Source organism: Mastigoproctus giganteus, chromosome 12 (genome assembly GCF_048544385.1).
Source record: "Mastigoproctus giganteus isolate SK-2022 chromosome 12, ASM4854438v1, whole genome shotgun sequence".
In the NCBI taxonomy this organism is placed as follows: domain Eukaryota; kingdom Metazoa; phylum Arthropoda; class Arachnida; order Uropygi; family Thelyphonidae; genus Mastigoproctus; species Mastigoproctus giganteus.
Genome location: NC_143586.1, coordinates 130,318,127 through 130,338,894, shown reverse-complemented (window position 1 = coordinate 130,338,894; position 20,768 = coordinate 130,318,127). Strand labels below are relative to the sequence as shown.

The 20,768-nt window shown below is 38.2% G+C and overlaps 2 protein-coding genes across 4 annotated transcripts in view; one reads left to right on the top strand and one right to left on the bottom strand.

Moving 5' to 3' along the window:
* LOC150077426 (toll-like receptor 6) overlaps positions 1-1,380 on the bottom strand; it is a 33,632-nt gene extending 32,252 nt beyond the window's left edge. Inside the window, exon 1 of the mRNA XM_090385901.1 lies at positions 498-1,380. Coding sequence (XP_090242027.1) covers positions 498-1,238 — 741 coding nt within the window. The 5' untranslated portion in view covers positions 1,239-1,380. The remainder of the gene's footprint in view (positions 1-497) is intronic.
* LOC150077425 (uncharacterized) overlaps positions 252-20,768 on the top strand; it is a 41,451-nt gene continuing 20,934 nt past the window's right edge. The window contains exons 1-3 of one of the 3 annotated variants that reach the window (XM_090386976.1): positions 252-386; positions 2,883-3,675; positions 18,487-19,270. In XM_090386976.1, coding sequence (XP_090243102.1) covers positions 2,971-3,675; positions 18,487-19,270 — 1,489 coding nt within the window. In that variant the 5' untranslated portion in view covers positions 252-386; positions 2,883-2,970. Of the gene's footprint in view, positions 419-1,983; positions 2,043-2,882; positions 3,676-18,486; positions 19,271-20,768 lie in introns of those variants that run through there. The other 2 variants (XM_090386974.1, XM_090386975.1) reach the window with 2 other exon arrangements.

Below are 20,768 nucleotides of genomic sequence, written 5' to 3'. Positions count from 1 at the left end.
TCTACAATATATAAGAAATTACCATGCCGGAATCTAAAACAGCAATTTCCCATTTGCAGCAGGATAATAGAAAACATCACTTCCTGCGCACTCTCAAAGGACACTGGCTGCGTAATGGGAATGCGTAATGTTCCCATTACGCAGCCAGTAACTCAAAAGGAGGACGCACGTACGGGTACATAACTGAAGACAGCGCACTCTAAATGTAAAATACATATGAGAGAAATGCTCTCTAGAGAGCATCACTGTCCTAAGAAAATGGACTGAAATTATTGTGTTGAAGTTGTAGATCAGCAGCTTTGATTGGCTAATCCCCTGGCAGAATTATGGCAACGGCCATAATTCCGTTTCCTAGAAGATTGGTTGGGAATCGCTGCTTAATTAAGGTAACGTGAAAATATTTAGACTGCTGTTTAAGGTGAGTTTATGATTCGTTTCACATAAACACTTTAAGCTCAATTACTATTGTAAAACTATAAAATTCGATGCACACCTACCTGTAGGTTGAGAGTGGACAAGATTCCAGAAAGGTCTGTTAGAGAGTTATGCTTTAGGCTTAATTCTTCTAGATTCTTCAACGGATGAAAAGTTTTAGGATATATACTTTGTATTTCGTTCATTTCTAGATATAAATAATCCAGATTCTCAAGACCTAGGAAAGCATCTTCATTAACGAAGTTTATACGATTATTCCTGAGGGAGAGATAACGCAGTTCAGTACAGTTTTGTAATTCGAATTCTATTTTTCTTATCCCACAGTTTTCAACCTTTAAGTTCTCGAGAGTGTGTTTCAAATATCCATTCAATGAAACCATTGCCTTTAAGTCAGTATGACTGATAACTAATTCACTTACGTGGTTGTAGACCGTTGTGGGATCATTAGGGTATGTAAATTGAATTGCGATTACAGATTTAATTTTAACAGGACACGCTGTGTCAGTTTCAAAGCCAAGACTTCTTGCTAAATTAACTGGATAAACTTCAGATATTTCCATACTTCGGGCACCTATTTTAAGGTCACAAACGTCATCGTACTGAATGATGCTGTTGTTTACTGAGGGATCATGGCAGAGAGTTTCGTTCATAGAGGATTTTAGTGATTCATTACAGATGGGCGATCCATCGTCCGGCAAAAATTCCCATTTTTGCAGGACGATATTTGCATTGAAGGCTGGACTTAATGACAATAGCAGAAAAACGGTAACACTATTAGTCCAATGGTAGTTGAGCGGGCACATTTCGATAAATGATTATTTCTAAAATACCTGATGAAGATTTGCCTGAGGGAAAAAAATCAAGACTTTCATGTATTTCAATGAAGAAAACTGCCATCGTTTCTGCGATTGTGGCATGACACCTGTAGTAAAATACCCTATGACATTACTCGTCAGTTCTCGTTTTGTTATCAGTTTTTCCTCTACATACGCCTTACTTTTCTACGCAAGCGCAGCACGTGACTCGCATTTTAATTGGCAAACAAATGCAGCCGGATGTTTCGACTTGCCATAAATAACTCGGCCTTAAGTTAAGAGAAAGTCATTTTTCAAGCAAGTTTTAGAACTTTCGTTACGAACAATTAAAGAAAAAAGAAGAACATTTGTTACGATGGTCTAAATGAATAAGCACTTCATTTATTTGTTCTAATGGCAGAAATTTATCTTGGAATTGATTCGAAAAACGTTAGAGCTACATTTTGCTAAAAGCTTTATTAATTTCATTATATTTATGAAAAATAACCACGATAGGCGGTCTAAAAGGATAAACTGAAGGTGAAGGGTAAACAACTAAGTTATAAGTTTACCAAATTCTTATTACATACAAATATAGTTGAAACAGTTCTCAAAATTCATGTCCTTCATACTATCATTTTTACTTCCGTCAAAATGTTGTTTGCCGGTTTTCCCCCGCCCTTCGTAATTTCCTGATGAACTATCCTTTCTGAGTTGTAGACAGAATTGCAAAACGGAGTATTTCACTGATGGTGTGTGTTCTTTGCTCGCCATAACTGTTGGAAGATAACACATGGACAGTGTTTACTAGAGGTGAGAATGCCGTTTTCAATAGTAATAGTTTGCTTAAATATTTTTACTGAATATTGTGCAGATTATTTATTTATTTATTACATTTTAGTTACCTTTTCTTTGTCCTGCTCTGTTCGTTTATTTAACTTTGCTGCGAATTTTTCGAAGAAAAATGCTCAAGTTCCTTGTTATGTATGGAGGGTGGACTAAGTAATCAGAAGTTTGTTTATGTCAATAGAGAAATGGAGCTAGCAGAGAGAAGTACTGGTGTATTGCATCGTCGGCTATGTGGGTGTGTACCTTGGATTGCTAAATGCAAGTAGGTGATAACGTTCTTTTAGCTTCTTTGGAAGCTGTTGAAAAACAGCGCAGACTAAGAGTATGTACTTGGGAAGTGATGTGCGGTTGTTCGCATCTCTTATTGAAACTGTCAAACAGACTGATAATGTCGAATTTGTTAAACGTATCCAGGCGAATAAATATTATCCATAAAGAATTCTTCAAGCATCTCATTACAGAAGAAAAGACATTTTTCATTGTAGAATGCAAATTTGTATTATACCCAAGCAGTAAATTCGAAAATATACTTAAATTCTGGTTATTAATGATCTCCCCTCATGCATAAATCATTGGATCCATCAAATATTGATTTTTATAATTAATATATTCTATTTCTAATTTATATTTGGTAATTTATATTTAATAATTTATATTTATCTAATATTTAATTTATATAAAATATTTAATTTATATTTAATATTCGATTAAATATAAATTAACTATATTTATACTTAAATTATTTAATTTAAATAATTTATATTATTTAATTTAAATATTTAAATATAAATTAAATATTTTCAGGTTTGGAGTCTACATCAGCTCTTAGACGTTGATTCTGAAAGCGACTACGAAGATAGTAGGACGACATCCATTTTAAGGAGGCTTATGTATGGCATCTACTATAAAAATGCTATGGTTAACAACGATAAAGTTGCTGTTAATAACAATGGCTGGCTCGATATCATCTCTGCTTGAAAAAAGGCACACTCAGCTACGCGGTTCAGCTATATGCGATTTAAATTTAGACTCCAACGTTGTGAGGCCACTCTGTGAAGAGAATAGTTCACTTTTGTTGAATTCTGTTTTGAATGTCAATACTTCAGATGTTGAACTGATCAGGCTTAGTGATACGAACACTACATATTCTATAGGACTGAAGAAGTTACTGAGATTGGCTTCATATGATTTTCTTTTTCATCATGTTCTTTGTATTCAATCCGAAAGAGGAGTGTGTGACTTGACAGTAATATCCATTGACAATTCGACCCTTCGACATATTCCAAATGAAATGCAAAGGATTTCTTCACAGTTAAAAGCTTTACATTTAATCAACAGCAAATTACAAAGAGTGGATAAACAGCTCCAGAACTTTGCTCAATTACTCGAATTGTCTCTGAGGAACAACCAAATTGACTATATTGATGGTGAGGCATTTATTGGAATGGGAGAGCTACTTGTCCTTGATCTAAGAGGAAATCATCTACAGAGTATGTCGCCTCATACCACTGCTCCAATAACAAAACTGAGAACTCTACTTTTAGGACATAACAGGCTACTTACCGCATCTGGGTTTCTGAAAGATCTAAATCCTGTGGTAAGTGAACATCATGCATTTTGTTCGAATTTTAAGATTTATTAATTCAGAATAAACGGACTGTTCAATTCACTTTATTTATAATGATAATGTTACAGCAACCATACAACAAAACTCCCGTAATACTGAGAATGGGAACTTTCATAAGAAGGTGTACTGCTGAAATGTGTCCGATATATATATACACTGTCCCACCATTATTAACCAGACACTTGTATCTAAAAATAACGATAACCCCAGGGGCTCACATCTGGTGAGTATGGGCTTGGCACACCCAGGGTCCTGAGGTGGATATCATCTTTCTTCTCTTTCTTGGTGATTCCTTTCTTCTTCTGACTCTTGTTCTCCTCCCCTCTCTCTCTCTCTCAGGGTAATTCAGAAAAATTTTTTTTGGCCTCAGGCTTCCTTGCACCATATGGCTAATAATAATAATAATAATAATAATAATTTGCATTAAAACCAATAAAGTGTGTTGAAGCATTTATGGCAGTCTCTAGTCTCTGTAGAACACTCTCCTCCAGTTTTTTTTGAAAATATCCTCGGATATTTTTCGCCATTCTCTAAAGAATTGAAATGACGAAATATATGCGCAATTTAGCGCAACCAGTTCAGTTCTGTTTATTTAGACAACGGCTGGCCTTACATCAAGCAAGACGACGTCTGACATTAGTCGGAGAATGATCATGGTAACCCATGTCATGCAGTGTCCTGTACATTATACTGCTGCTGTATGTCCCAATCGTCTTAATTAGGGCCTGTTTGCATACTGCGACAACATCGACCTGTGTTCCGAGCAGATGATTCTTTGCAAGGGCTCTCCTGTCACGTTTTGTTAGCTTCGAAGGTTTTCTGGTCGTTTCGTAACGGTTTCAGCACCGGTTCGCTTCCATTTGTAGATCATATCACTATTGTCGACTTAGGGATTTTTAGTGCAGTTGAAATGACACGTACAGACCGATTGCTTATGTGACACCCTATTATCAACTGCGTTGGAAGTCTGTTAACTCGGTTAACTTGTTATTCACATGAATGTTATTCGGTGAATGTTAACTTGCATTTACAGTCGTACTACCGTCTCCTCGAACGCCGATCATGCGTCTGACACATGGGTAGGATGTAACCAGTTATCCACAGAGGCGTGTCCAAATATTAATGCTAATGCAGTGTATATATATAATTATAATATATAAAGTTCATGTCTTGATATTGCGGACCCCAAGGTTTCCCCCCATTAGCCGCTATTGCACATCTTGTGGTGAAGCTTACGCCAAAACCGGCAATTTTTATGTACGTAGTGTGTTGGGTGTGTAAATGTAATGACATGTTCTGTTCTAGTGTTGTTGGCCCGTAAATATATAAAGTAAGAATATGCCAGTCATGGCAAGTCAAGTATAAAAAATAAATAGTACATTAAATTAAAGTACCTGTGTTCTGTGGTCGATTTGCTGTTTTTCTGGATGAAAAAAGTTTCCCGGAGAAAAAGCCATACTACTGTTGTCTGTGAAAAATGCCCATAAAAATTCCTCATGTCATCGATGAGATTCGAACTTTGCCCTTTCCCCACCTAGTGTAGGAAGTGCGGGGATTCTACCAATTGTGTTACCCACGAGGGCAAAAACGGTACATAATTACAGCAGCAAAATGAAGTGGGGGGGGGACAAAGATAAGGGTATTGAGAAGGAATGCATTCCTAAATTAATTTGTAAGAATTGCCAATTAATAAAACAGATCAACTAATATAAATTTGTAAGAAATGCCAATTCATACATATTTATTGGCCCTCCTTGGTGGCACCAATCAGGTCAAAATTGCGTGAAATATCATTATAAACGGAAATAAAAACCAACCACAACGACTTGACCATTAGTAGAACAAAAACAAATAAAAAATAGACTGACCATTCTTGTGGGAAGGCCACATTGCTAACGATAGATGGGGACAATTACTGCATTTCAAACATTAAACAAATCATGCATCGACAACCTGATACACCCACCAATCAACCCGCCATATAATTTAAAATTCTTCTAAGGAGACGTTTTCAGTCTTCTCTCCAGTAGTTATATTTGCGGTGTTCATCTACCAATAATGCGTGCCACCGAGGAAAAAGGTATCAGTCACAGTTTATCAAGGAAACACTTCATTTATAGACCATTCATAGGAAAAAAAAATATAGAGAAATTAAATTCGAAAAGGACATTTCGTGGAGTACTACAAAAAAGTTTAATAAAGGTCTCTTTATCACGTGAAGTATTTAATTACTTTAGTGGTATGAAAAAGAAAAATTGATGACAGCAGTCCCAACGTCTTGGCTACATTTCGAATATCTCGATTGAAATTCGCCCTCTGACCAGGATTTCAGTTTAGGAGTAGCCAATAACTTTATCATAGAGATAAAACTGTACTACTGTTATTGAACTTTTTTATTTTTTTATAACTGGAGTTCTTAAAATTTGAGTGCATTTCTTTTCTTTTTAATAAAGTTATTATTGAACTATTAAATGAGTACAGTTCGCTAATTACTGGGCAAGAGAATTCTAGTTATTGAAATTTTAAGTAACTCAAGTTATTTACTGTAATACAGTTTTATCTCTCTTGTGATAAAGTTATAGACTTCTTTTTGAACACAAAAAGGCCCGAAAATAAATTGTAATATATTGTAATAGCTATATAGTGCGAGGAAGCCACAGGCTTTTGCTGCGCTAGTTGAAAAAAAAAAACCCAAAAAACCGAGGAGTAGATAACGAAATAAAAATTATTTGCTAGGTAACTATCCAGTTGAGCTTTGAATTTATTCAAACTTTCGGTCTCAACTACCTGCGAAGGCAGTCTATTCCAGCAATCAACGACTCTCTGTCTAAAAGAAAACTTCTTACAATCTAGTCTAAACCTCTTCCCCTGCAATTTGAATTTATGACCCCTAGTTTCTTTATAACAGTGAAAATACCACCTTCATTCATTTTTCTAACGCCTCTCAGAGGCATGTAAACCTAAATCAAGTCACCTCCGAGGCCTGATTGCCAAGCTCTGTACCCCAGATATACGAAGTCTTTCCTCATATGGTCGCCCTTTTGCCTATCTCACCATGTGATCTCATCTTTAGACATTTCAAGAAGTTCAATGTATATTTTCAGATGAGGTCTCCATACCCGAACACAGTATTCCAAATGTGGCCTTACAATCGCCTTATGTACAGTGGGATTGTGACCATGTTCCTACAGGATAATGTTCGATAAATCATCGATAGGACAATTGGGGTTTCCTAGCTGCCTGTTTACACTGTTCAGAAAGATCCATATCTGCTCGTATTGTGACTCCCAGATCCCTTTCTTCCTCTACTATTTTTAATTAAACCCCACCAAGTGTATAATTAATTTCGGTTGCTTTTTTCCCAAGTCTAAGACCTTGCATTTTGTTCCATTAAAACATAGCTACCACTTTTCTGACCATTCTTGCAGCCCGTTCAAGTCACCTCGAAGAAGCTCTGCTTGATACTATTCTACCAATCTGTACGTCGTCTGCAAATTTTGACATCAAACCTTCTATCTCATCTTCAATGTCGTTTATGAAAATCAGAAACAACAGTGGTCCAATAAGCGGTCCATGGGGGACCCCACTTCTGACTTTACACAAATCTAAAGAATATCCATTAATCATAACCCTCTGCCTTCTGCTCTACAGCCACCCAGCAATCATTCTTAAATTTTTTTCAATAATCCCACATGTTTCAGCTTATACATTAACTTCTCATGAGGGATCAAGTCAAAAGCTTCGTAAAATCAAAATAAATTATGTCGAAATTGTTCCCTACACCCAGTTCATGTGTAACTGTGTCAAAACAGCCTACTAATTTAGTTAAACATGATTTTCCTTAAACAAAACCATGTGTGTTATTCGGAATGCCATATCTGTCTAAATGTACCTGGATTACACTGTCATTCATTGCCTCTAAAATTTCCCCTACCACTATTCCAATCAGACTAACCGATCAGTAGTTACCAACTTCACTCTTAGAACCACTTTTATGTAATGGCGATACCTTGGCACTTTTCCAATCCAAAGGAATCTCTCCCTAGTCCATAATTAACTTCAATGGTTCAATACAGTTCCTGGCGCCCTCCCTCAATTACTGGGTATATATGCAATCAATTCCAGGAGCCATACTTGTTTTTATGCTTGAAAGTTTTTCTAATAAACAGCCATCTGTTATTTACGAATTACTAATTTCATATGACATAGCTTCTTCTCATCATGAAGGGTATTTCTTTAGTAAAGACAGATGCAAAGTACCTGTTCAGTTCATCTGCAACATCCCACAGACTTTCCCACACTTAGCGCTTAAGGGTCCGATCTGATTCGCTTTTTTCTTCCTTGTCTCCATTCTTTGCTCTCATAGTCACTGCTTGCTCATATGCAACCTTGACCTCGTGGTAGAACATTTGGTAGAATTGCCGCTACCCCCCATACAGGAAAAGAAGAAAGGACTAAAGTTCGAGTCCCGTCGATGACGGAGGAATTTTTCACAACATGGTTGAGTTAATCGGTCTCAGGCGAGAGTGGTCATGTTTACCCCCCCCCCCGGAAACTCGGGTTTTTCGTCCAGCAAACAGAAAATCGACCTCAGAACACACGCAATTTACAGACAGTATATACGAAGCAATATGGCCTTATTCGCTGATGCTCATAAACCCTACTACAGTAGCATATGCAACCATGGCCTCTCAAGCGGTATCTGTGGTACTATTACAAATCAACTTGTAGCTGTTGTAGACTTCATTTCTTTTTATCTCTCTCTCTTTGTAACTGTTCCATGCTATCTTTTTCTGATTTATTTGACCAGCCAGGGCGCCTCCGTAGCCAGGTGGGCAGGAGCAGCAGTACGTGGCACACGCTTCTTGATTAAACCGGGGTTCGAGCTCGTGACCCCAAATACGGAGGATGTGGAAAAGTCAGGGAATGACCACCGCATATCCCCGGAGCAATATGGCCTTAGTTGCTAATTCTCCTAAAAACCAAATAACAACAACAACATTGACCAGCCAGCTCCGCATTCATCCATTTCGGCATCCTCCTCCTGCAATATTTTCTTAATGGTATATATGCGTTCATGGCTTCTGTGATCTTTACTTTAAAGGTATTCTATAATTCAAGTGTATTCGCCCTCACTCTGCAATCCATCCAATTAATAGATGCCAAAGAGCGCCTTAAACTGTCAAAGTCCCCTCTTCTGAAATTAAAACCCGTGCTTTTAACTACTGCAACATCTTTGTTCATCTTCCAACTAACGAATGCGTGATCACTGGTTATTGTATTTTAAGCCCTGTGATGCCATTTAATTCGTAAGTAACGATGAGGTAAAGAATATTCTCACACCCTTCTATTTTCTCTGCCATTCTGGTACGAATAATAATCATATAGTTTATTTAGAAAAATTTTCCCCCAAGGTGAGTTTCCGTCCTACTTATTCCAATCAATCTGGGGTAGATTAAAGTCACCCATAATAAGACATTCACGCTTGCTTGCTTGCCGATTCCATCTGCATATAAAGACTCTCGTCATATTCTTCACAATCTTCTAATCCGTGCATTACTCCGGCTCTCATTGTTCCTTTGCTTCCAACTGACTCACACCACACAGATTCTATGCTGGTTGATATAACTTTAGATTCAACAAAAGCTCATTTCGCACTCAGGCGCGCTTTTGATAAGAAGCACGCCACCCCCACCACCACCCCTACTATCTTCCCTATCTTTCCTAAATATATTATACATACCATAGGGGAACTCGTCATCCCCAATTTACGGGTGGCACGACATTTCTGTCAGCCCTATTATGTTCATAGTAGTTGTACTAACGAGGAGTTCACCTATTTTAATGACAATACTCATAATATTACTAAATACACAGTTAAAACTAAGTATTATTCTATAGCTTACTACCCTGACATACCCCTTGAAGTTATTTAGGTTTGTATTCCAAGCTTTATCATTCCCCTCCTTTGAAATAATGCTTCCCTCATAACACCTTGCCAACATCGGCTGTTGGGGCAACAAACAAGAATTCTTGAAGTGGGTGCAAGCATTATGTTGGCCCGTATCTCCAAATAAATGCGGGTCTACGAGTATATTACACTTCTCCCCCTCCCCTAACTTGCAGTCTCCCGAACCCTCAATGATACTGGCAAAAACCCTTGCAAATTTCGACATAGCAATTCGAAAAGTATGCAGTTTATTTAGTTATTAGGCTTATTTGGGTCTAATACTATCAATTTGTCCTTTTCACACCAATAAACTAATTACATACATAAGTACGCGTGCGCGAGTTGTTTGTTGCAGACAGTGTTCGTTTAGGCTCCTGATATTAATTTAGTTTTAGATAGTTATACTTAACTTGATATAATGATTCGCCCACCAGTGAATTCCTCTTCTTCTGCTCAAGCCTGATGTGGTATCATCTTCGTGATATGATAAACAGGTATTTCTAATTTTATATATTCCTGCTCACGCTTGTAATTCCTCCATTAATTCATGAAGGCTAAAGCGCTTCATGAATCCAGCAAACGCCCCATTACACTAAAGGCATAAGGTGACGTTGCGTCAACCTTGGCCGAGTTGCAAAACTTCCGTTACTAAATTCCCTAGGGAAATCCTCCCTCTCTTCTGTCTTTTGTCTTAAGTACACCTGTCCCAACGATTAATACTTTCTTGTGTTCCCTCAGTCATCTCTATGGAAACGCGAATATAAAAGCCGAAAGCTTTTATATTCAAACTCGGAATTGAAGATTAACTCTTAAGGGTAAGCATTGTTTATCGCCGTTCCCATCCAAGTGATTTAGAGACCCGAAATCAGGCATTTCGCAGAAACAGAATAACCTGCAACAAGTCTGCCTAGTCTGCCTTGCCAAAATGGCAAGCTAACATCTGAGCCACCAATCATACCTAAACGGACACAAACCACTCCTGTCAAACTTCCTAGCCTTATAAAGCCTGGTTCCCATACTTAAATCCACTCAAGAGAGTTAGTAGAGAGATCTGCAGACAACATCATCATCATCACTGTCCTAACACCTACTTGTACCTTTGCTTCCTGAGCAATAAGCTCATTCGTGCTTTATTCCTCTATCCTATTAATTTTAATTTTTTGATCCTTAATCATGTCCTCCGTGTGACAAATCAAACATTGAGGATATGTTACCGCCCCTTTCCCGAAGAGGCGGATATCGACTATCTAGAGCTCAATTAAACTTTAAACTTCAAAGGCAAACTTCTAGAAATTGCGATTCTTGTTCCAGCCAAATTAAAACTCTAAACATTTAAAATTCATCAATATATTTTTGTATTTTATACTTTTTACAACATTTTCTTTTATACAACTATAAACTCCAAAATCAATATAAAACCCTAAACAATAAATTTAATCAATATATTTTTGTATTTTACATTTTATACTTTTTTTTTCATCATTTCCTTTTTATACAACTATAAACTATAAGATCAATAAATTCCAATTCCAACTAAATCTAAACTCCATAAAAACACTATTTGCATATATACAAACTTTTAACCTAATCCTGTTTACTTCTCTAGTGAACTCAGCAAAAGCTTCATTCCATTCTCTATTCTTAAACAACTCACTCCACGTGTATGAGTCGGAGCCAATCTGCCTAATTAACATATTCCTTGGTATATCATATCTTACACACTGCTGGAAAATATGCTCTGTATCCTCTACCATCCCACAAATACACATTGGATTTTCTTCTACATTAAGCTCTACCAGTCTTTTCTTTAACCCATGTCCAGTTATTAACATTGTTAGGAACATTCCTAGACCAGACTAAAATGAAATCTCTTTCATAGTTTTCACCCCAGGCAGAAAGGCAAAGGTAACACGCCCCTTAGCAGAACCGTTCCATCTTTCCTGCCAAGGAAAAATGGAACGAGAGATCTGCAGACACTCCGAATACGCACGATAGCAGGGTCTCATCATGCATTCAGCAGAAAAACATACTCAGGCCCGCAACGATTGGTGACCAACAACCTCTGTGCACTCTTGAAGAAGTATCCCAACCAGAGAATCCAATCCATTAGAAAATAACAAAAACTCCCTACAAGCCCAAGAACTAAACACCAATTCAACTAACGCCCACCTCATATGCCGTTATGCTTACCAACAGCCCTCCTAATGATACCTATGTCCCATCTAGAGATGTGACTCCCAAGCGAGGCAAGACTAGCCTCAGAAAAGAGACCACTTTCGTCCGAGGAGAGAAGAACCGTAACACTGTCGTTGGCTCTAACCCTAACACACACGGGTGTCAAAATCGTACAACGTAGAGGAAGGAGGCCGAGACCCTCCAACATTTTTATAAGCAGATTAAGCCCGGACACAATGGTGGAACAAATCGCAACCCTTCTCAAGCAAGGTCCAAACCATCCTATGCCTCTTTCTGGATCACGATCGAGGGTTCCAAGATTGACGAGTATTTAAACACAGCGCCAAACCAGATGGCCCCTTCAACCAGCTGAAAGAGAGCGGCTGCCATTCCGACTGAGCCCGGCAATTTAACAAATTCAGATAGTCATATTCAAGTGCACATTAAGAGGAGATCAAGTGCTAGCTCCAGGCCCTGCTCAAAGGGAATCTACCTCCCAGTATCTACCCTTCTCAGGAAAAGAAACTCGAAAAACCTAATTCAGATTAAGTTCTCCAATGATAAACATGTGAAATGTTTCATGCAGAATATCCGAAGCCTAAAGAACAAGCTCAGCGCTCTTGATCGATATGTTTCTCAGTGCGGTTCACGATTTTGTTGTCCTTATTGAAACCTGATTTGATCAGATGTCGCAATGACATCTGATCAAATCTTGGGCATACCCTGGTAGCGATTTTGATGCTGTCCTTGGCTAATACCTAGTCTGTGAAATCCAGTTGCTAGTATGCGCAGTCTCACCCCCACCTGTTACAGATCAATGTATTATTAACTTCTCTGCCTGGCTCTTGACCTCAATCAATTGCAACCAGAGAGTGATAATTCTGGGAGCCTTCAACCTGCCTCTGCCATCTGCATCGAAGCTCCTTGATAGGCTAATTTCGGATCTGTCAAATCTCAATATCCACAGCATCTTTGTACCACCCTCTCATGGAGAAGCCACTTTACAGAGAAATTTTTCCAGCATATTAATCAGCTCTATTTTGACATCCACCTCTGACCACAGGCCAATTGAATTATCTCTGATCCTCGTGGCAAAAGAATGCTGTAATCAGTCTCTCCCAATTCAAAGGATCAGAAAAACTGTCTATGATCAAAAATACTTGAAAATTGAAACATCAATTTACCTCTTTAGGCTCTACTCCTGGAAAGCCCTTAGTGAAATTAATATTGAGGAAGCAGCGTTTTGGTTTCAGAGATGGCTTTCATTCATTGCAAGAGTGGCCATGTCAAGCATATGTGTCATCTGCCCACGCTCGAAGCCATGGGGGTCTCACACCCTTATGCGGTAATTTAAAGAAAAGTAACGACTACATGCTCAATTCAAAAGGCTACCTTCAGAGAGAGAGAGAGAGAGAGAGAGAGAGAGAGAGAGAGAGAGAGAGAGAGAGAGAGAACAGACTCAGCTTATTCACTAGCCAGAAGCACCTCCAGAAATCCAAGAAGGAGGCAATTGACAATTTCATGGAGAAGATAATAGCCTGTAGACAGCGAGCCTGGTCGACCAATCAAATTGGGTCTCCACAATTTTTAGACTTGGCTGAATAGAGCGATCACGTAACTCGATTTCTCAAAACAGACAGTGAAACGGCAGACTTCCCCTGGATCAGTCCCCACTACGACTCAACTAACCTCACTCAAGTGTCGCTATACGAAGAAGAGCTAATCGAGGCCATCAAACACTCTGGTCGACAAGAAAACGATGGGAAGTGACTCTATTCCCATTTTTTGTCTAAAAATCGCCTCCTACTTCATCAGCGAGCATCTGACGGAGCTCTACAACAGGGAGTCGTCCCAGTCGCTTGGCTGAATTAAAGAGTCGTCCCAGTTCCAAAAGTGCAAAATCCTATGACTACAGGCCAATTTCTATTTCCTCACCTCTTCTCAAATGCCTAGAGAAGTGCATTTTCGAAGTTGTTGCCAACCAGATCCTCTCCCAGCGACTTCAGCACACACACACACACACACACACACACTATGCATTCTCACAAAGATCACCAACATGTCTACAGGCTCTAAACTTGAAAACCTTTCAGGCCTAGGAACAAGGCTCTGTTCGTCAAGCTGTTTTCCTGGATCTGAAAGTTGCATTTGACTCAGTACAGATTAATTCTCTCATGTGCCTCCTGGAGAACTACTACTGTTTCACAGGTAATGTCGCTAAGCTCCTCAGAAGTCTATTCATCAAGAGACTCACCGTCTCACCTTCCCGCAAGGAAATTGCTGCATCACCAAGCAGATAGATGTCGGCATACTCCAAGGTGGATGTCTGTTGGCAGTGCTATTTTCGGCGATATTTTTACCGCTAATGGATGAGATACCTGCATTTATGGCCTATGCCGACGATATCGTATGCTATCTACGAAACCCTGCTAACACCTCACGAGACTCGGCAAAGAATCTATCGAAGTCTGTCACCCTCAACAAATATCTATCCTCTTTCTGTAAATACGCCGCCTTTTTTGGGCTAAAACTAAACCCGGAAAAATCAAAGTTTCATCTCACTGAGAACACAAGCAGACCTCAATACAACAGTCTCTGTGGAGCCCGCAATTGAGGGGCATCTACTCGTCGCCGCTGATTCAGTAAAATTCTTATGGGTGATAATGGACGAAAATCTGAATTATAAGGATCAAATCCAGCAACTGCGCTCAAAAGCGCTACAGGCCTTCTCGGGCATGAAACTCGACCTCTGTAAATCGCATAATAAAGAAACAGTCAGGTAATTTCTCTTCTACTACTTCAGCTCAATTATCGGTTACGGCATTGAAGTCTCGTCTGCAGCTCCTTTGTCCGGCCTGAAGACGCTTTGGGTTCTAGATATCTGGGTCCTCAAGTGGGCCAACAATTGGACTCACCTTCCCTATACGACGTCAAGAGCACAGCTCCGTAAAAATCTAAGCTACACCCTAGCCCAGCATATGCGAGGAAGCTCACAATGGCACTCAATCTGTGTTCCGCAATTCACGACTTCATCAACATCTGGGAATTCGTGTGTTGGAAAATCCCGGGTAAGGCTCTCAGAAATCCTCCAGTGCTCTGTTAAAACCTGCAGAAGTTCTCAGTCTTCAAGCGGCACTCTCCCAACAGCATAATCGGCACACAGCTCATCCGACATTGGTCCATTTTGATCTGTGGTCCAGTGATTTGGCATACAGGGTAAAAAAGAGAAAATCCATATTCACGTGCAGTCACCATTCCTGTAACTGTCATTTAAAGTAAAACTGACTCCAAGTGAAATATGTCCGGCAATTATCGAGAACTCAAATCTATTTAAGCCAATCTTATGTAAATATAATTAATGTCTCCAATTAGATTGTTAGATTCCTCTGGATGCCTGTAACGGGAATCGTATAACAGTACTTGTAAAAAATTTTGTGAATAAAGAATATTATTATTATTATAATCTGATAAAACCTGATAAAATGTGCTTTATAAGTTTTTTTTTTAAACAGAAAGATGATGTATGAATAAATTTACACTTAGGGTATATTTGTGACCAAATTAGTAATTATTCAGTTGATGTCAAAAAATAATTGTAAAAAAATATGTGAAAAATGATGTTAAAAAAAGAGGTTAGGCAAGCGAAGACAGATTATGAAAAATCTGCAAAGAAAAGCAGCAAAGACTTCTAAACTCTAGAAGGAAAGGGATGAATCAGATTAGTCCACTTGATATTAAAGGTTTGACTGTAGTGATCATTCTCATACAGATAGCTACCGAGCTAAATGAGTATTTTGCATCTACATTCATACTATTGCATCACACATGAGGAGTTATTCAAGGAGAGGGCCAGATGTTTATCAAATTCTAATAGGGAGTTAAATGATTTTGTAATAACTGAGAGCAAAGTGGAGGAGAAATTGTTGAAGTTAAACATAAGGAAGGCACCTGGGGTAGATAGGATCTATCTAGTTATAATAAAGGAGGTCGCAAAGGAAGTAAGCAAACCCTTAGCCATAATTAGGAGAGAATCCTTGGACTGGGGGAAGTCCCCACGGACTGGAGATGTGCAAATGTATCTCCAATTCACAAAGGGGGAACAAAGGGTGATACAAGTAATTACAGAACTGTTAGTTTGACTTCTGTTCCAGAGAAAATAATGGAGTCACTGGTTAAAGAAGCATTGCAGGATCATTTAGACAAGACAGCATGGGTTTGTCAAGGGGAAGTGTTGTCTGACCAATTTGATTAGATAGGTCACAAAGGAACTGGATGCAAAAAATAATTTTAATATATCATATACTTGGATATCAGGTAAGCTTTTGATACTGTCGCACCTGGAAGACTACTATACAAATTGGAGCAGTATGGCATTAAAGGCAAGTTGCTACAATGGATAAAGGGATGATTGAGTGGGAGAAGACAGAGTCGTAATCAATGGGTACTACTCTACTTGGACTAATGTTATTAGTGGTGTCCCCCAGGGTTCGGTGTTGGGCCCATTGTTGTTTTGTGTATTTATCAATGATATTAATGAAAGTATATCAAGCTTAATATCAAAGTTTGCAGATGATACAAAGGTTGGCAAGGTTGTTAACAACAGTAATGACAGTGTGCTGCTGCAACAGGATCTGGAAAAGTTGGATTGATGGGCTGAGAAGTGGCAACTGCAGTGTAACATTGAGAAATGCAAGTACTACATATGGGTAGGAGTAATAACCCCCAGAGAAATGTACCAAATGGGTGGTGTTACACTCAGGGTAGTGGAGAATGAAAGAGACCTGGGGGTAATTGTGCAGTCAGATATGAAGTTCTCTGAGCAGTGCAGAAAGGCTGTATATCATTGACAAGATCATGGGATCCTGTCAATGATATATAGAAATTTTGCGAGCAGGGATAAGGAGGTGATTATCCCCTTGTATAAGGCAATGGTCAGGCCACACTTTGAGTACTGCGTACAGGTCTGGAAGTCCCATTTTAGGAAGGATGTAGAGTTGCTAGAACGAGTACAGGAAAGGGCAACAAGACTGGTGAAGGGAACAAAGGGGTGATCTCATGAAGAAAGGCTTAAGTTCTACAAATTTCAGCTTCTGGAGATTAGGCACCTGCGAGGCAATCTGATTGAGGTGTATAATGCCTTGACTGGATTTAGGCTCAGTGCTGATGGGTTTCTTCCCTATTGCTCAGATTACAAACCTGAAGAGGCATAGATTCAAACTAAGGAAAGACAGTTGTAGAATTGATGTGCGGAAATTTGCCTTTAGCCAGCGGGTAGTTGATTGCTGGAACAAACTTCCATCTGTCGTTGTCGAAGTTGATAGCTTAAAGAAATTCAAGGCAGAACTAGACAAACGTTTGGAATGAATGGATCAGTGAAATGGGAAAGTTTTTTTTTTTTTTTTGTTTTGGCTGATGCTGTATAAGCCTGCTTTCTTGTATCACATGCCTCTACTAATGTTATTAATTGAAGTTTTTATTGTTCAAATCATTTTATATAACAGTCGCATAACGAATGTCGCAACTATGACTCTTTTTATTTGTACAAGTCTGCGAGGAAAAAGACAATGAAACACGTAAACATAGATGGCACACAGTGATCAAAATAGTCAATGCACCGTAAATTCCCAAAACAACAACAACTACATAAAGCAGAAGGTAAAATTAATGGTGGATCATTTCAAACTCTTCCTGAATGGAAAAAGTAAAATGATTCTTTATATTTTGTATCTTGATTTTTGTGTCATTTGATGATGACACGAAATTGCATGAAACTCTGCAGTATTTATACAAAAAGAAACACCATCAAGATTTTGCTATAACAATGTACTGATTAAATATAACAAAAGTTCTTTTATATACAATATAAACACTTATGAACTTGCTTAAGTATTTATATTGTACATAAATAGAGAACCTTTCTCCTTCAACTTATTTTAATAATTTTTGTGCAAACGTATAGAGTGGAAAAATATATGTTATTTGCTGCATTGATTTCTATTAGAGTAAATAATATGATATTCCAAATATCTTTAATTATTTATTAAGAAAGAAAAAGACTAAAATAATGAATATGTATAATATTTTGGGAGGTGATTGAAATAACTTTCATTTCGAAGGAAATGAAATGCATTGCTTTGATTTCCTTCGAAATGAAATTCACCCCTTCGAGAAAAGAAAATATTATGTGCTTTTATTTCACACATTAGTGAGTCGGTTCTTTCAGAAGTTCGCACGGTTTTTCTCTCAAATATTTCAATTTTTCATCTCCTAAACAGAAAACTCCACAACAAAACACACTTAGTTTTAAGACAAGATGTGCTGCCGCTTCGTGGTCCTTAATTGCCTCACCGAAAAATATAAATAACAATAAAAAAGAGAAAAGCGCAGTCGAGTGTTTTTTCTAGGATTTAAAATTTTAAGGTTCCTTAATATACTCCTTAAAATACACGAAATTTTCTGTGAATTGAGCATAGCCTGTCTGTTATCTCTTTTACAGAATCAAAGTCGATCAACTTTTTGCGTTAATTTTACAAATTGATGACTGCATACATGTTACAATGATAATGATAATTTAAAGAAAAATACTGCACTATTTGTTTATGTAAATCGTTAATTGAGGGTATGCTTTTGATAGCTAATAGTCTCTTATTTTTCAGGTTGTTGATCTGAGTCACAATAGGATAGCAACTCTTGAAAACGTGTTCCACTCCAATATGACGTATATCAGAGAAATATGGTTAAACAATAATCCCATTTCTTCCATCGGTTCTGATACATTTCCGTTCATTAGTCAGCTTCAATGGTTGGTACTAAGCAGTTGTGATATTGCATTTATACATCCGGAAGCGTTTACGAGTTTGCAGTTTGTGAAATTTGTGTTGTTAGATGGCAACCCAATGTTCTCTATGAATCAATCTTTCGTATTGCCACAAATATCAGATGAGATCCATTTGGAACGAACTCAGACAAATTCAATCGACGATGTTTTTCGAAATAAAATAATGATGAGTGCTTACCTTAGTAATAATAATATAACATCACTAAACAACGATTTATTAATGAATGCAATATACATCGTCCGGCTAACTTTTAACAAAAATAAAATATCAAACATTTCCACCGGTTTTTTCGTCACTGCCGTTAATTTGAACTTTGTGGATTTGAGCCATAATCTGATCAGCACAATGAACCATTCTCTTTGGAACAACTGCAGGCTCCTGGTGTTAAATGTGTCATACAACCTCCTACAGTCTTTATCAAGTGATCACTTTTGCTTGGCTAGCTTGCGAGTGATAGATCTGAGCCATAATAATATCCACATGGTGAATATGCCGTTTATAAGAATGATTGGTATAATTATCGTTGACATGTCTTCAAACAACTTAACAACGCTGGACTCAGAAAATTTACCCATACATGGAAAGTGCATTCGTCTGAAAGGTGAGTAAGTTTAAAGTAGGTTTTTATTTCCCACTTGTTTTGTACATATACATACTGTTTTGTTATATTATTTTATATGACGAGAAATGATGTTATTAATCGAGGAATTAAATAATTTGCAATAATAACTGAGATAGAGAAATTTGTCACAAGTTATGACGTATCAGCATCTTGTGCGAACTTAAATAAAAACATAATTTTTGAAATATACCGAGTATATTTCAGAAATTATATATTTAACTATACAGAAATATTTGCGGTACGAATCTTTCAGAGTTTGTTTGTCGGATTCACTGTGGTTTGCATGCTTGGGTACTTAGTTCACTCTTTTGTGGACTGCAGTGTTAGTGATGCACTTGAGATTGGGTGATTTGTGTGTGTGTGTGTGTGTGTGTGTGTGTGTGTGTGTGTGTGTGTGTGTGTGTGTGTGTGTGTGTGTGTGTGTGTGTGTGTGTGTGTGTGTGTGTGTGTATGGACTAGACCTGCTCTCATATCCACCCGTTGTTATATAAGAAAAGTGGATGTACACAGAGTGAGGTGGGGATTTTGAAATAAATTTAGGAGACTTTACTTTTAAATTACATCAATATTTGGGAATGATTGTTTGTCTTTAGCTACGGTCGTAGAAATGCTCAATTTCGATGATTAAATGAAACCGTTCCGTGGTGCATTTAGAGTAGTGTCTCCTTACACCAGTACCATAGCATGCCGACTCTTCCGCAAAATAACTGGGGGAGTGAAATGTGATCTTTGACAGCAGATAACCTCACAATACGCACTCATGCTGCTGATGCGTGTTCAGGAATCGTGGAAATAGAAGTTTGCTCTTTTAGGAAAGAAGTTCGTAATCCCAGTAATCTTCTGGAGAAGGAGGGTTGCTGACTCGGAATTTGTGTCCCTTATGGTTCAACGATTTTGTCTCCGTAAATCACAGTATCCAGAGTTCATCGTTCGAAGGCATACAGCTCTGTATGTGCATTGCGCGTGATGTATGCCCATACAAATAGTCATGAGCTTACATGACGTGCATGTTCGTAGCTGCTCTTTTCCGTGATGTTCATGACTATTAGAGAAACTCAGTTCATTACAGAGACGAGCTAATTTCAGTTGGAGTTTTAACATCAACCTTAACCATTGTCCTGGGATCCAGTTGGCATGTTCACAATATCAACTGTAAAGGGCTCGTCTCTGTAAGATTTTACTTCCTTCAGGACTTCTCGTCGTCCAGTTGTCGTTAATCTGTTTTTACCACATTCTATTTTAACTTCTTCGATTCTCTTTTGTTTATTAAAAAATGGACATCGTTCAGTTAGGTTTAGGCGAGGTACAATGGTTCTGTTTCCAGCATCCAGGAAATCGGCCGAAGATTAAGCACAGTTACAGACACAGACTGACGCCTCATAGCCTCTAAGCACCTGCCATCAATAAATTAAATGGGCTCATGTTAAGAATCTCTATTAACTAATTATATGCATGTGGCAAAAAGAGAGCCCGTCCA